The sequence below is a fragment of the Erythrolamprus reginae genome, chromosome 2, assembly GCF_031021105.1.
Source record: "Erythrolamprus reginae isolate rEryReg1 chromosome 2, rEryReg1.hap1, whole genome shotgun sequence".
In the NCBI taxonomy this organism is placed as follows: Eukaryota; Metazoa; Chordata; class Lepidosauria; order Squamata; family Dipsadidae; genus Erythrolamprus; species Erythrolamprus reginae.
Window position 1 is genome coordinate 39599911 of NC_091951.1, and position 14443 is coordinate 39614353.

Below are 14443 nucleotides of genomic sequence, written 5' to 3' on the forward strand. Positions count from 1 at the left end.
ACAAATCTAATAAATAATAATAATAATAATAATAATAATAATAATAATAATAATAACAACAACAACAACAACAACAACAATAATAATTATTATTATTATTATATTATTATTATTATCTTCGAGATCGCCTTCTACCACATACCTCCCAGCAACCAGTTAGATCCTACAGTGTTGGTGTTCAGGTCCTGTCAACTAAACAGTGTTGGCTGGTGAGTCCGCAGGGGAGAAACCTTCTCTGTGGTAGCCCCGACTCTCTATAATCAGCTACCTTCTGAGATCTGCACTGCTCCCACCTCATTGGCCTTCTGGAAAGCTGTAAACGCCTGGCTTTTCCAACAGGCCTGGGACCATTCACCTCGTGGGCTACTAACAATGAATGTATGGATGGCTGCAATTATTTTAAATTGTACTATTTTTTTTATATGGATCCAGTGTTGGTTATGACTTATAAAGCCCTTCATGGCATAGGGCCAGAATATCTCCGGGACCGCCTTCTGCCGCACGAATCCCAGCGACCGGTCAGGTCCCACAGAGTTGGCCTTCTTCAGGTCCCGTCGACTAAACAATGTTGTCTGGCGGGACCCAGGGGAAGAGCCTTCTCTGTGACGGCCTCGACCCTCGAACCAGCTCTCCCCGGAGATTAGAATTGCCCCCACCCTCCTTATCTTTTGTAAATTCCTTAAAACCCACCTCTGCCGCCAGGAAATTGAGACATCTCCCCCGGGCCTATACAGTTTATGCATGGTATGTTTGTGTGTATATTTTGCTTTTTAATAAGGGGTTTTTAGCGACTTTTAATTATTAGATTTGTTATACATTGTTTTATTATTGTTGTGAGCCGCCCCGAGTCTACGGAGAGGGGCGGCATACACATTTAATTAATTAATAATAATAATAATAATAATAATAATAATAATAATAAGAAGAAGAAGAAGAAGAAGAATTTATTTTACTGTGAACCGCCCTGCGTCCCTAGGGAGTTGGGTAGCATAGAAATAGAATAAAATAAAATAAATAAATAAACAGCTTACACTGTCAAATGCTTTGTATCTTTCTTTATATTTCTGACCAAAAAAGATTTATTTTGTCTTTCTGCAATATCAGGAAAGGGAATGAAATATTCAAGCAGCTGAAAGAGATGGGAGCATCTTTGGACTGGGATAGAGCTTGTTTTACTATGGATTCGGTGAGTAGTTGATATCTTCACGGGCAATTTTTTTTTCTGTGGGTCAGGTTTGCTAAGTTTTTATATCATCATGCTGCAGCTGTAAAGAGAACCCGTTGTTCACTATGGTGTGTTTTGCCAAAACCCGGAAGGAAATGGCGGTTTGGGGCGAAAAAAAGTGTAATAAATTGTGGGAATGTTACCACCGGGATGCTGTAAACACGATAAATGTGGGATGATTGCCAAAAGTCTGAAACACAGTCATGTGACTGCAGGATGGGTCCTGACCTTCGGAACTGAATACCTTTTGGGAGTGTCCATCCTAACTTCAAATGGTCATTCAGCAACCAGTCACAAGCCTAGGATGATCTGCAAATTTTCATTCTCATTTTGTACAGGCGACAAAGTGTAAGAACTCCTCCATGGATCATTACCATGAAAAGGGCTTGCATGTTCCAATGATATTGATTTAGTGGTCTAAATTTCATAAATACAGTGCCTGAAAAACTCTGGACCAAATTGTGTGGTATTGTTAGAGACGAAGCAAGTGAAAATAATCTACATTTCTTGTCCCATTTGTGTCTCAAATTGAGTTTGAATCCTTCCATTAAAATTAAAACATACAGATAATATTAAAACCTCTACAAACAATTTTAAAACAATTTAAATCCAACAGTTAAAAACCATACATACCATTTATGGCCAGATCACGATGGTGCACCATCAGATCAACGGACGGAAAAGTCAGGTCTTTACTGCTTTCTGGAAGGCGACTAGGGTCGGGGTAGTCCAGATCTCAGGAGGCAGCTGGTCCCAAAGAGTCGGAGCAGCCACAGAGAAGGCCCTCACCCCACGGACCTGCCATCCAACACTGTTTAGTTGATGAGACCTGGAGAAAACCATCTCTGTGGGCCCTTATTAGTCGCTGGGAGCTATGTGGTAGAAGGCAATCTCATAGATAGTCTGTCCCTAAGCAAAGTAGGGCTTTAAAGGTAATGACCGACACTTTGAATTGCGCTCAGAGACCTATCGGGAGCCAATGCAGTCTGCAGAGGATCGGTGTAAAGTGGGTGTACCTAGGTACACCCACAATAGCTCGCGGGCTGCATTCTGGACCAACTATAGTCTCAGAACGCTTTTCAGGGGTAGCCCCATGTAGACAATCTAACTGTGAGATGATAAGGGCATGAGTTACCATAAGAAGAGCCTCCTGATCCAAGTAAGGTCACAATTGGTGCACCTGTGCAAATGTCTCTAGAGAAAAAAGCACTTTTGGGACAATATAATTAATTTCTCGTTTTCCCCACCAATCCCAGAGTAGGCAAAGTTGCCTCTTCAATGACATGTGGACTTCAACTCCCAGAATTCCTGAGCTAGCATATTGGCAGAACGCGGCCGCGAGAGCCATCGTGGGGCTTCTTAGATTCGCCCATGTATCTACAACACTCCGTGGCCTGCATTGGCTGCTGATCAATTTCCGGTCACAATTCAAAGTGTTGGTTATGACCTTTAAAGCCCTACATGGCATTGGACCAGAGTACCTCCGGAACCGCCTGCTACCGCACGAATCCCAGCGACCGATAAGGTCCCACAGAGTTGGCCTTCTCTGGGTCCCGTCGACTAAACAATGTCGTCTGGCGGGCCCCAGAGGAAGAGCCTTCTCTGTGGCGGCCTCGGCCCTCTGGAACCAACTCCCCCCGGAGATTAGAACTGCTCCCAACCTCCTTGTCTTCCGTAAACAACTCAAGACTCACCTATACCGCCAGGCATGGGTCATTTGAGACATCCTTCCTGCAGGCTCCTTATAATTTATGTTTGGTATGTATGTGTTGTCTGGTTTTAATATGATAGGATTTTAGTTATTTCTTTTAATATTAGATTTGTGCCACTGTAATTTTGTTTTTACCATTGTTGTGAGCCGCCCCGAGTCTTCAGAGAGGGGCGGCATACAAATCTAATAAATTGAATTGAATTGAATTCTGGGAGTTGAAGTCCACAAGTCATAGAAGAGCCAACTTTGCCTACCCTTGCCTCAATCCTACATATTCTTTTTATTTTGGGAAAACAGCCTATGCCTTTGGAAAGTTTCCATCTCTTGGCCTCTCTCAGGCTGCAAACGGCTCACATGAATTCCTCGCCTCCCTCTCAGCTCCTAATACAGTGCAAGCATTTCTCTCCCGGCCCTCTTCGTTTCTGTTGTCAGGTTGCGTTACGAGTCAGCCTTGACATGAATTCTTGGAATTGGAACTCCACACATTTTAAAAGTTGTTGAGTTTAACAATTCTCCTCCTTTTCTTGTCCAGCGTTTCTCCGAAGCCGTGACAGAGGCCTTTGTGCAACTCCATGAACAAGGCCTGATATATCGAGACAGGCGCCTGGTGAACTGGTCCTGTGCCTTGCAGTCGGCTATTTCTGACGTTGAAGTATGTAGTTGGAGTACAGCCTGAAATAAGGACATTGGTAATGCTTAGAGACTAGAAACTGATAGATTGTGTTCCTGGCAGGTGGAGAATAGACAGATAAAAGGACGGACAAAGCTCTCTGTGCCTGGACTTGAGGACACAGTGCTGTTTGGAGTATTGGAGACATTTGCTTACCAAGTAGAAGGAGAAGAAAGTGAGTTGGCCTCCCTCTCCTTCCCTCCCTCTCTCTCTCTCTCTCTCTCTCTCTATTTATTTATTTATTTATTTGACTTATATGCCACCCAATCCTGTAGAACTCAGGGCAGCTTACTATAATAAAACAGTTCTGTGTTAGCAAATACTTCAGAAGAAAAGGATTTAGGGGTAGTGATTTCTGACAGTCTCAAAATGGGTGAACAGTGCAGTCAGGCGGTAGGGAACGCAAGTAGGATGCTTGGCTGCATAGCTAGAGGTATAACAAGCAGGAAGAGGGAGATTATGATCCCGCTATATAGAATGCTGGTGAGACCACATTTGGAATACTGTGTTCAGTTCTGGAGACCTCACCTACAAAAAGATATTGACAAAATTGAACGGGTCCAAAGACGGGCTACAAGAATGGTGGAAGGTCTTAAGCATAAAACGTATCAGGAAAGACTTAATGAACTCAATCTGTATAGTCTGGAGGACAGAAGGAAAAGGGGGGACAGGATCGAAACATTTAAATATATTAAAGGGTTAAATAAGGTTCAGGAGGGAAGTGTTTTTAATAGGAAAGTGAACACAAGAACAAGGGGACACAATCTGAAGTTAGTTGGGGGAAAGATCAAAAGCAACATGAGAAAATATTATTTTACTGAAAGAGTAGTAGATCCTTGGAACAAACTTCCAGCAGACGTGGTAGATAAATCCACAGTAACTGAATTTAAACATGCCTGGGATAAACATAGACCCATCCTAAGATAAAATACAGAAAATAGTATAAGGGCAGACTAGATGGACCATGAGGTCTTTTTCTGCCGTCAGACTTCTATGTTTCTATGTTTCAAACAATATAAAATTTAAAATTTTATATTAATTAAAATTAAAGTAAATTTGACTTTAATTAAAAATTAAAGTCAAATATTAAGCAATAAAACTCTGTTAAGCTACTCAATCAATATTAATAACAATAACATCCCTAGACTAAACAATGCAATCATACACTCATACATACCAATCGAAGCATGACTCGGTCAGGATTTAGATGTTAATTCTCACGGCTCCCAGGCTTTTCAGAAGGCCAGTAGGATGGGAGCAGCACGGATGTCTGGGGATAGTTGGTTCCAAAGGGTTGGGGCCACCACAGAGAATGCTATCCCTTGAAAGCCCACCAACCGGCACTGCTTAGTTGACAAGACCTGGAGACGGCCAACCGTGTGGGATCTAATTGGTTTCTGAGAGGTATGTGGCAGGAGACAGTCCCATAAATAGTCTGGTCCTAAGCCATGTAGGGCTTTATAGGTAATAACCAATATCTTGAATTGTGACCGGAGACCAATTAGTAGCCATGAAAACCTTAAGCATTGCTGAAGGCCATAGGCAAATGCCCCAAATAATGTTTGTTTATCTATTTATTCACTTTTTATAGCCAGCCATTTCAAAGAAGTGCTGTATTTTTCGGAGTATAAGATGCACCATAGTATACAATGTCGTCTGGCGGGTCCCAGGGGAAGAGCCTTCTCTGTGGCGGCCCCGACTCTCTGGAACCAGCTCCCTCTGGAGATTAGAACTGCCCCCACCCTCCTTGCCTTTCGTAAACTCCTTAAAACCCACCTCTGCCATCAGGCATGGGGGAATTGAGGCACACACACACACACACACACGGGCCTATACAATTTATGTATGGTATGTTTGTGTGTATGTCTCTTTTAATAATGGGGCTTTTAAAAGTTTTTAAAATTTATTAGATTTGTTATGAATTGTTTCATTGTATGCTGTGAGCCACCCCAAGTCTGCGGAGAGGGGTGGCATACAAATCTAATAAATAAATGAATGAATGAATGAATACATGCATGCATACATACATACATACATATATACATACATACATACATACATACATACATACATAAATAAGACGCACCTAGGTTTTTGGAGAAGAAAATAAAGGAAAATAATCTGCCTACTGTTCTGTCTGGGTCCCCCCCAGACGCCAACACCAACCAAAAAGAGTATCCAGACACACTGGTAAAAAGCAAAGGCAGTTTATATAATTCAAAGCAAACACAGGTAACAAAAACTGTTCTAACAGACAGGAACACGATGAAGCTTCACAGAGGTTTCACGATGGCCAGGCAATAAAACAGGATTCTTGCTGGCAAAAATAACGCTGGAGATAATAAAACCCACGCCTCCCCCAAGTCTTCCAGACTTCTAGGCCACAAGCCAAGATCAGAGACGCCAAGAATCGAAGCAAGGTCACAGGACTCCCAGTTGATAACTCTCCACAAGACTGTAAGGGCGGGCCTGCCTTTTCAACCCTGCTGAGGAGAACCACACCCAAACCCAGCTGTTGCCAATTCAGGGATGGAAATACCTTGCTAATTGGCCCCTTCTTTGAGCTGCCCGTCTCTGCCTTATGTCTATTATAGCCTGTGCGTCTTCATCCAATGAATCCAGGCTACTACCTGGGGAGAGGCCCCCGCCCGGGGGTCTCAGGCTGCTCTCCCTCTTCCTCTTCCTGACGTTTCTCTCCCCCGTCTGCCTGGTCCTCCCCCTCCTGTTCACTGTCCTCCTCCTCTGGGCATGGATCCGGCAGAGCTCCAGCCGGTCCCTGAGGAGCCTCAGGCTGAATCACAACACCTACCAGGCAATAATCTGTCTAGTCTTTAGTCTGGTCATCTTCAGCACATTAGTTTGCTGGTTTTGAGCCCACGTGCTTGCTTTGTATCCCCTGATTGGGGATAAAAGACAGTTTCTAAAATACTCCACTTCTCCCTCTCTCTTCAGAAAGAAAGAAGGAGAATAATCTGGTGGGCTGAAAAAAAGGTAGAGGATCGCTTGCTAGGAAAGCACGGAAGATTGCTTCACTTTTAGCACCTTGTTAGGGCTGGAAAAAAAGGCTCAGCTGATTGTCGGAGGGAGCAGCAATGAAAGAAGCCAGGAAAGGAAAGATGGCTTAGCTAGCAAAGCACTGAAGATTGTGTTAGCACCTCGTTAGGGCTCAATAAAAGCTTAGCGAAAGCTACATTTGGAGCATAAGACGCATCCAAATTTTCAGTCTCTTAGGCAGGGAATGGTGCGTCCTATACTTCGAAAAATACAATAACTTGGAGTAGCAAACAATCAGACAACAAAAGATAGCTACAAAAATGTTCGATGATTCTTTTCATTTATTTATTTTTCATTCCAATGACACTTCTCTTTCTTGGATGAAAACAGGCATGGAAGTTCCTGTGTCTACTACCCGTCCTGAGACAATGTTGGGTGACGTGGCTGTCGCCATTCACCCAGATGACTCACGCTATTTGGTAAGGCCCTTCTGCCCAAGTCCTCTTCTTTTGTGTGTGATATATAGAGTGCTGGTGAGACCACATTTGGAATACTGTGTTCAGTTCTGGAGACCTCACTTACAAAAAGATATTGACAAAATTGAACGGGTCCAAAGACGGGCTACAAGAATGGTGGAAGGTCTTAAGCATAAAACGTATCAGGAAAGACTTCATGAACTCAATCTGTATAGTCTGGAGCAGTGTTTCCCAACCTTTTTTGAGCCGCGGCACATTATTCATATTTTCAAAATCCTGGGGAACACTGAACGGGGAGGGGGGGGGGGGGCGGCTAAAGAAAAGTTTTGACAAAAAAAAATCTTCCTCCATTTCGCTCTATTTCACCTTCACTCTTTCTCTCTCTTCCTTCCTTCCCTTCTTTCTCTCTCTCCATCCCTCTTTCTTTCTTCCTCTCTTTTTTGCTCTCTCTCTCTCCCTCCTTCCCTCCCTATGTCTTTCTCTCTCCCTTGCTCTCTCTGCCTCTCTTGCTATCTCTCTTTCATTCTCTCTCTTTCTCTGTCTCTCTTGCTATCTCTTTCTCTCTCTCTGTCTCTCTTTCTCTGTCTCTCTTTCTCTCTCTCTTGCTAACTCTTTCTCTCTCTTTCTCTGTCTCTCTTTTTCTCTCTCTTGCTAGCTCTCTTTCTCTCTCTCTCTCTGTCTCTCTCTCTCTCTTGCTAGCTCTTCCCTCTCTCCCCCCCCTCTCTCACTTTCTCTCTATCTTGCTCTGTTTGTTGCACTCTCTCTCTCTTTCTCTCTCTTCCTTTCTTCTCTGCGGAGGCCGGCGAAGGTTTTTCTTATTTTAAATGTTCCGGGTGGCAGGGGGATGCGGAGCCCGCACGCACACACACCCGACATTCCAAATCCTGCCTCAGCTGTGAGAAGAACGCCTGCTGACAGCCTGGGACAAAAGCGCTCAGTGAAAGAACTGCAAGAGGGGCCGGGCGGGTGTTAGCAGCCGGATGAGGAGGACGAGAAGCTGCTGCAGCCACCCCCAATCCCCCCCCCTTCCCTGGGTTCCTTCCAAAGGCCCCTGGAAAAAGGCAGGAGGTAGCAACGAGGTGCGAGGAAAAGCAGGCAGCTTGGCGGAGGGGAAGCGCTCCTTTCCCACCCCCGCGCTTCTCTCCCGCCCAGGACGACACTCAGGCAGGGGCGCCGGGACACAGGCGATGGGACTGCTCAGACAAGGAGCACAGCAGGACGGCGGCCGGAGGAGGAGAAGGAATAGGAGAAGTCGCAGGCTCCGCCGCAGCTGCAGCCACCTCCGCGGTAGGAGCCAAGCCGGGCTCCAATGTTTGTAAAAGTTTCCGTGCCTCCTCTGTGCCCTTGATGCTTGGCAGGGAAGGAGGCCATGTTTTGCCGCCTTCTGAGGTCGCAGGGGAGGTAGGCACACGCGACTGCAGCCTACTAGAGCCGGAGAAGCCGGGGTTTTCTCCCCCGCCCACAGCTTGGGAGGGGCAGATCAGCTGTTGGGCGGGGAAGGCGGGCTACTGTGCGCTAGCTTGAAAAAGGGTGCGCCATGCTTGGAATTTGCCCGTGCCCCAGCTCACTGTGCAGCTTACAGGGATCTATGCCGGCAGCGCCCCGCCCAGCTGCAGCTTCCCTAGGAGCTTGCGGCACACCTGGCCCTGTCTCGCGGCACACTAGTGTGCCGCGGCACACCGGTTGGGAAACGCTGGTCTGGAGGACAGAAGAAAAAGGGGGGACAGGATCGAAACATTTAAATATGTTAAAGGGTTAAATAAGGTTCAGGAGGGAAGTGTTTTTAATAGGGAAGTGAACACAAGAACAAGGGGACACAATCTGAAGTTAGTTGGGGGAAAGATCAAAAGCAACATGAGAAAATATTATTTCACTGAAAGAGTAGTAGATCCTTGGAACAAACTTCTAGCAGACGTGGTAGATAAATCCACAGTAACTGAATTTAAACTTGTCTGGGATAAACATATATCCATCCTAAGATAAAATACAGAAAATAGTATAAGGCAGACTAGATGGACCATGAGGTCTTTTTCTGCCGTCATGTTTCTATGTTTCTATTTTTTTAAACTCCATATTCATACATATATCAATGCATATGCCTTACAAACATATCCATAACATGCATAGTTTCATATTTCTGACTGATCTCATATCAACACTTCTATCATATTAATAAGTTATCAGTCTGTATTCATATTTCTCTTTCTCACTCCCCTTCTACTCCCATCTAGCTGCCTTCCTTTCTCTCCATCCTTCCTTCCTTCCTCTCTCCACCCCACCTCTACCTTTCTCCAACTACTTCCTCTCTCTCCCTCTAAACCTTCCCTTGAGAGATTTCAGTTCTAATAAGTTTTATATAAAACAAACTGATAATACACTACTGCTAACCTTTCTGAGTAGAAGGAAGTTGGTCCATCCTGAGACCAGATTTAACGTTACTCTATCTTGTAACTGCAATGGCTTTGTTATCCTTCTCTTTCTCTCTTAAGGAAAGACAGAAAAATAAAGAAAGCCGTCCTGAGTTATAAGGTTTAAGGGGTTCTCTCTGATTGAGTTCCTTGACCAGGAAGGACATAAGTAGGAGGACTTCTGTCCTCCGCTCCCAACTTTTAAGACTACAAGAGATTTGGGCAGGGGTGAAATACTCCTGGTTCGCTCGTGCCTGTAGGTCGTAGGACAGCCAATCGCGAAGGGTGTGCGAGGCTCCACCCATTCGCCCAGACGGCGCCATTTGGGTTCTTTTACCCTCTGTGCCTACACAAAGCATTCTGTGCTTGCGCAGAGGATAAAAGACCCCAAATGGTGGCATTTGGGTGGGTTGGCGGAGCTTTGCACTCCCTTCGCAACCAGCTCTAGAAAGACTGATAGGCATGATCAGGCTGGGGGCATTTCACCCCTGGATTTGGGGACATACCTGTGTCTCTGGAGGGAGAAAAGCTGGAATGTTGGTGTGGGAGTGTCAGAAAACGAAGTACTAAAAGTGTTAAAACTTTGGGACTTTGGGAGGCACTGTTCTCCAGTGGTTCTCCTCCTGCCTATCCAGTCGATCGCAGTCGGTATTAGTGGGGGGTCAGAGGTCGACCTCGAGGTTACTCCCTTGTGGGGTGCCTCAGGGCTCGATCCTCTCCCCCCTGCTGTTCAATATCTACATGAAACCGCTGGGTGAGATCATCCAGGGGCATGGGGTGAGGTATCAGTATGCGGATGATATCCAGTTATACATCTCCACCCCATGTCCAGTCAACGAAGCAGTGGAAGTGATGTGCCGGTGCCTGGAGGCTGTTGGGGTCTGGATGGGTGTCAACAGACTCAAACTCAACCCGGATAAGACGGAGTGGCTGTGGGTTCTGCCTCCCAAGGACAATTCCATCTGTCCGTCCATCACCCTGGGGGGGGGAAATTATTGACCCCCTCAGAGAGGGTCCGCAACTTGGGTGTCCTCCTCGATCCACAGCTCACATTAGAGAACCATCTTTCAGCTGTGGCGAGGAGGGCGTTTGGCCAGGTTTGCTTGGTGCACCAGTTGCGACCCTATCTGGACTGGGACTCACTGCTCACAGTCACTCATGCCCTCATCACCTCGAGGTTCGACTACTGTAATGCTCTCTACATGGGGCTACCTTTGAAAAGTGTTCGGAAACTTCAGATCGTGCAGAATGCAGCTGCGAGAGCAATCATGGGCTTCCCAAAGTATGCCCATGTTACACCAACACTCCGCAGTCTGCAGTGGTTGCCGATCAATTTCCGGTCACAATTCAAAGTGTTGGTTATGACCTATAAAGCCCTTCATGGCATCGGGCCAGAATATCTCTGGGACTGCCTTCTGCCGCACGAATCCCAGCGACCAGTTAGGTCCCACAGAGTGGGCCTTCTCCGGGTCCCATAGACTAAGCAATGTCGTTTGGTGGGACCCAGGAGAAGAGCCTTCTCTGTGGCGGCCCCGGCCCTATGGAACCAGCTCCCACCAGATATCAGAGTTGCCCCCACCCTCCTTGCCTTCTCAAGCTCCTTAAAACCCACCTCTGTCGTCAGGCATGGGGGAATTGAAATTTCCCTTCCCTCTAGGCTTTTAGAATTTATACATGGTATGCTTGTATGTATGATTGGTTCTTTAAATTGGGTTTTTTTAGATTGTTTTTAATATTAGATTTGTTTACATTGTCTTTTTATATTGTTGTTAGCTGCCCAGAGTCTTCGGAGCGGTGCGGCATACAAATCTAATAAATACAAATACAAATATATAACACACTGCTTGAGGGAGATCCTGAAAAATCAGTGCCCATAATCCTGGCCTTATGACTTTATAGCCAAAGATGCACAAAGCAGCTTTGTGTATTTTACCCTATTGAGTCATTGGGAGGCTATGTTTGTTTGTCTATTGGATTTACGGAGAGGGGCGGCATACAAATTTAATAAATAAATAAATAAATAAATTTATATGTTGCCCCTCTCCGAGGACTCGGGGCGGCTCCCAGCATATAAAAAAAAAACAATAAAATACCATAGTCTGGAGGACAGAAGGAAAAGGGGGGACATGATCGAAACATTTAAATATGTTAAAGGGTTAAATAAGGTCCAGGAGGGAAGTGTTTTTAATAGGAAAGTGAACACAAGAACAAGGGGACACAATCTGAAGTTAGTTGGGGGAAAGATCAAAAGCAACATGAGAAAATATTATTTTACTGAAAGAGTAGTAGATCCTTGGAACAAACTTCCAGCAGACGTGGTAGATAAATCCACAGTAACTGAATTTAAACATGCCTGGAATAAACATATATCCATCCTAAGATAAAATACAGAAAATAGTAAAGGGCAGACTAGATGGACTAGATGGACCATGAGGTCAGTCTTCTATGTTTCTATACACTAGATCCAATTAAGTAAAATTAAATAAACTACTCGAAAATCGTTAACTATATTAAAAATCAACCATACCCATTCAAATAGCAACCATACATAATATTCGTCGGCCAGGGGGCTAGGGTCTAATCGCCCCAAGCCTAATGACATAAATGAGTCTTAAGACTCTTACGGAGGGCGAGGAGGGTGGAGGGCAGCGCAAATCTCCAGAGAGAGCTGATTCCAGAGGGCTGGGGCCTCCACAGAGAAGGCTCTTTCCCTACGTCCCTCCAAACGATATTGTCTAGTTGTCAGGACCTGGAGAAGGCCGATTCTGTGGGACCTGACCGGTCGCTGGGACTCATACAGCCGAAGGCGGTCCCGCAAGTATTCTGGTCCGATGCCACGTCGGGCTTTATAGGTCATAACCAACACTTTGAATTGCATCCGGAAACCAATTGGCAGCCAGTGCAGTCCACGGAGTGTTGGAGAAATATGGAGATGCCTAGGAGGGATCATGACCGCTTGTGCAGCTGCTTTCTGCACAATTTCCAGTTTCCGAACACTCTTCAAAGGTAGCTCCATGTAGAGAGTATTGCAGTAGTCAAACCTCGAGGTGATATTGCCACAAAGTTTTGCCCATCTATTTATTTCAGGCAGAACCCCTTCACCATATATGAACTGACTTTCTGGCATGTTTTTGGCAGCACTTACATGGCAAGAGAGTGTGCCACCCATTCACCGGATGTCTCCTTCCTATCATTACGGATCCAGCAGTGGAGCCACAGATGGGCACAGGTGAGAAACATACCTCGCTGCTACCTGGCAGAAGCCAAAGGTTGGTGTGGCAAATGCTTGCCCTGATGCCTCTCAACTTGGGGCTTCCTACCATCTTTCAGGGGCTGTGAAGGTCACTCCAGCACACAACCACGTCGACTACAAACTGGCCCAGAGGCACAATTTGCCGCTCATTTCCGTTATTGCGGAAAATGGCACGATGACCGCAGAATGTGGAGAATGGGTGCAGGTAAGCCCATTTATTTATTTATTTATTCAATTTTTATGCTGCCCTGCTCCTTAGATTCAGGTTGGCTTACAACTAGTGATGGGTGAACCGAACCCGCACAATTCAGGTCCGTACCGAATTTTGCGGTGTTCGGTATGCTGAACATGAACCCGAAATTTTTTGAAAGTTCGGCCAAAGTTCGGGGTTGCGTTCGGCGTTCAGAGCTTCGACACAGGCAGGTTGCTAAGGATGCCAAGGTGATCACTTCCTGGATTCCATGGAATCCAGGAAGTGATAATCTTGGCGTCCTTAGCAACCTGCCAGTGACGTCAAGGCTCCGCCCCGGAATCTCTTCGTGGGAGGGATTCCCCAGCTCCTTCAAAGGGAGGTCTCCAGGAAGTGATCACCTTGGTGTCCTTAGTAACCTGCCGGTATACGTGACGTCAAAGCTCCGCCCCCGGAATCTCTTGGTGGGATTCCCCGTTCAGGTTCGGTTCGGGTTCGGACAAATTTTGTGTAAAGTTCATCCGAACTTGCCAAATCCGAACACTGTTGAGTTCGCCCATCACTACTTACAACCTGTTAGCAAAAGCACTTTTTAACAGAGCCAGCATATTGCCCCCACAATCCGGGTCCTCATTTTACCCACCTCGGAAGGATGGAAGGCTGAGTCAACCTTGAGCCAGTGATGAGATTTGAACCGCTGACCTACAGATCTACAGTCAGCTTCAGTGGCCTGCAGTACAGCACTCTACCTGCTGCGCCACCCCAGCTCATTCCTCCGTTGTTGGAATGTACTCTGCTCAAAAAAATAAAGGGAACACTTAACACAATATAACTCCAAGTAAATCAAACTTATGTGAAATCAAACTGTCCACTTAGGAAGCAACACTGATTGACAATCAAATTTCACATGCCGTTGTGCACATTCAATTTTGTACAGAACGAAGTATTCAATGAGAATATTTCATTCATTCAGATCTGGGATGTGTTATTTGAGTGTTCCCTTTATTTTTTTGAGCAGTATATAATGTTTCTATTATGACTCAAGACACCTGAATATGTGTTTGGCTGGGTGGGGTGTATTGTACGTACTCTTGATCAGTTGGAGGATGATGAAGATATTGAGGACTCAGATTCAGATAGTGTTTATGAAGTAGTGGGGGGCCCGGGGTTATAGGTAGTAGAACAGGTGGGAGGCCAGCCACAGGATGGGGCTATGAGTTCAGGATCTAGTGAGGGAGAATTAGAGGCACGCTGGGTTAATCCTAAATTCAGAAGAATTCAGAAACGTAGAGAGCAAAGGTCTGGAAGAAGGTATTAAGGAGATGAATGGGTTAAATAATTGAGTGAGGTAATTGGCACGTCATGGGACCAGTGAAGGAGAAGGGTGGAGTTTCAACGTTGCCGAATAAAAAGATGTTGATTTTTATGCCGCACTCCAAGTAAGCCAAGTATTCTGTCCGTCTGCTGTTTTTTAGTGATCATGCTTTTACGAAATAAATCTTGTCTAGCAGAGCAG

General features: G+C 45.5%; 1 protein-coding gene across 3 annotated transcripts in view; it reads left to right on the top strand.

Annotated features, from left to right (window-relative positions):
* The window catches only part of VARS2 (valyl-tRNA synthetase 2, mitochondrial), a 59673-nt gene that overhangs the window by 16406 nt on the left and 28824 nt on the right, over positions 1–14443 (top strand). For all 3 annotated transcript variants that reach the window (XM_070737866.1, XM_070737864.1, XM_070737867.1), the window contains 6 exons: positions 1105–1186; positions 3469–3588; positions 3670–3781; positions 6991–7079; positions 12623–12713; positions 12815–12942. In XM_070737866.1, coding sequence (XP_070593967.1) covers positions 1105–1186; positions 3469–3588; positions 3670–3781; positions 6991–7079; positions 12623–12713; positions 12815–12942 — 622 coding nt within the window. The remainder of the gene's footprint in view (positions 1–1104; positions 1187–3468; positions 3589–3669; positions 3782–6990; positions 7080–12622; positions 12714–12814; positions 12943–14443) is intronic.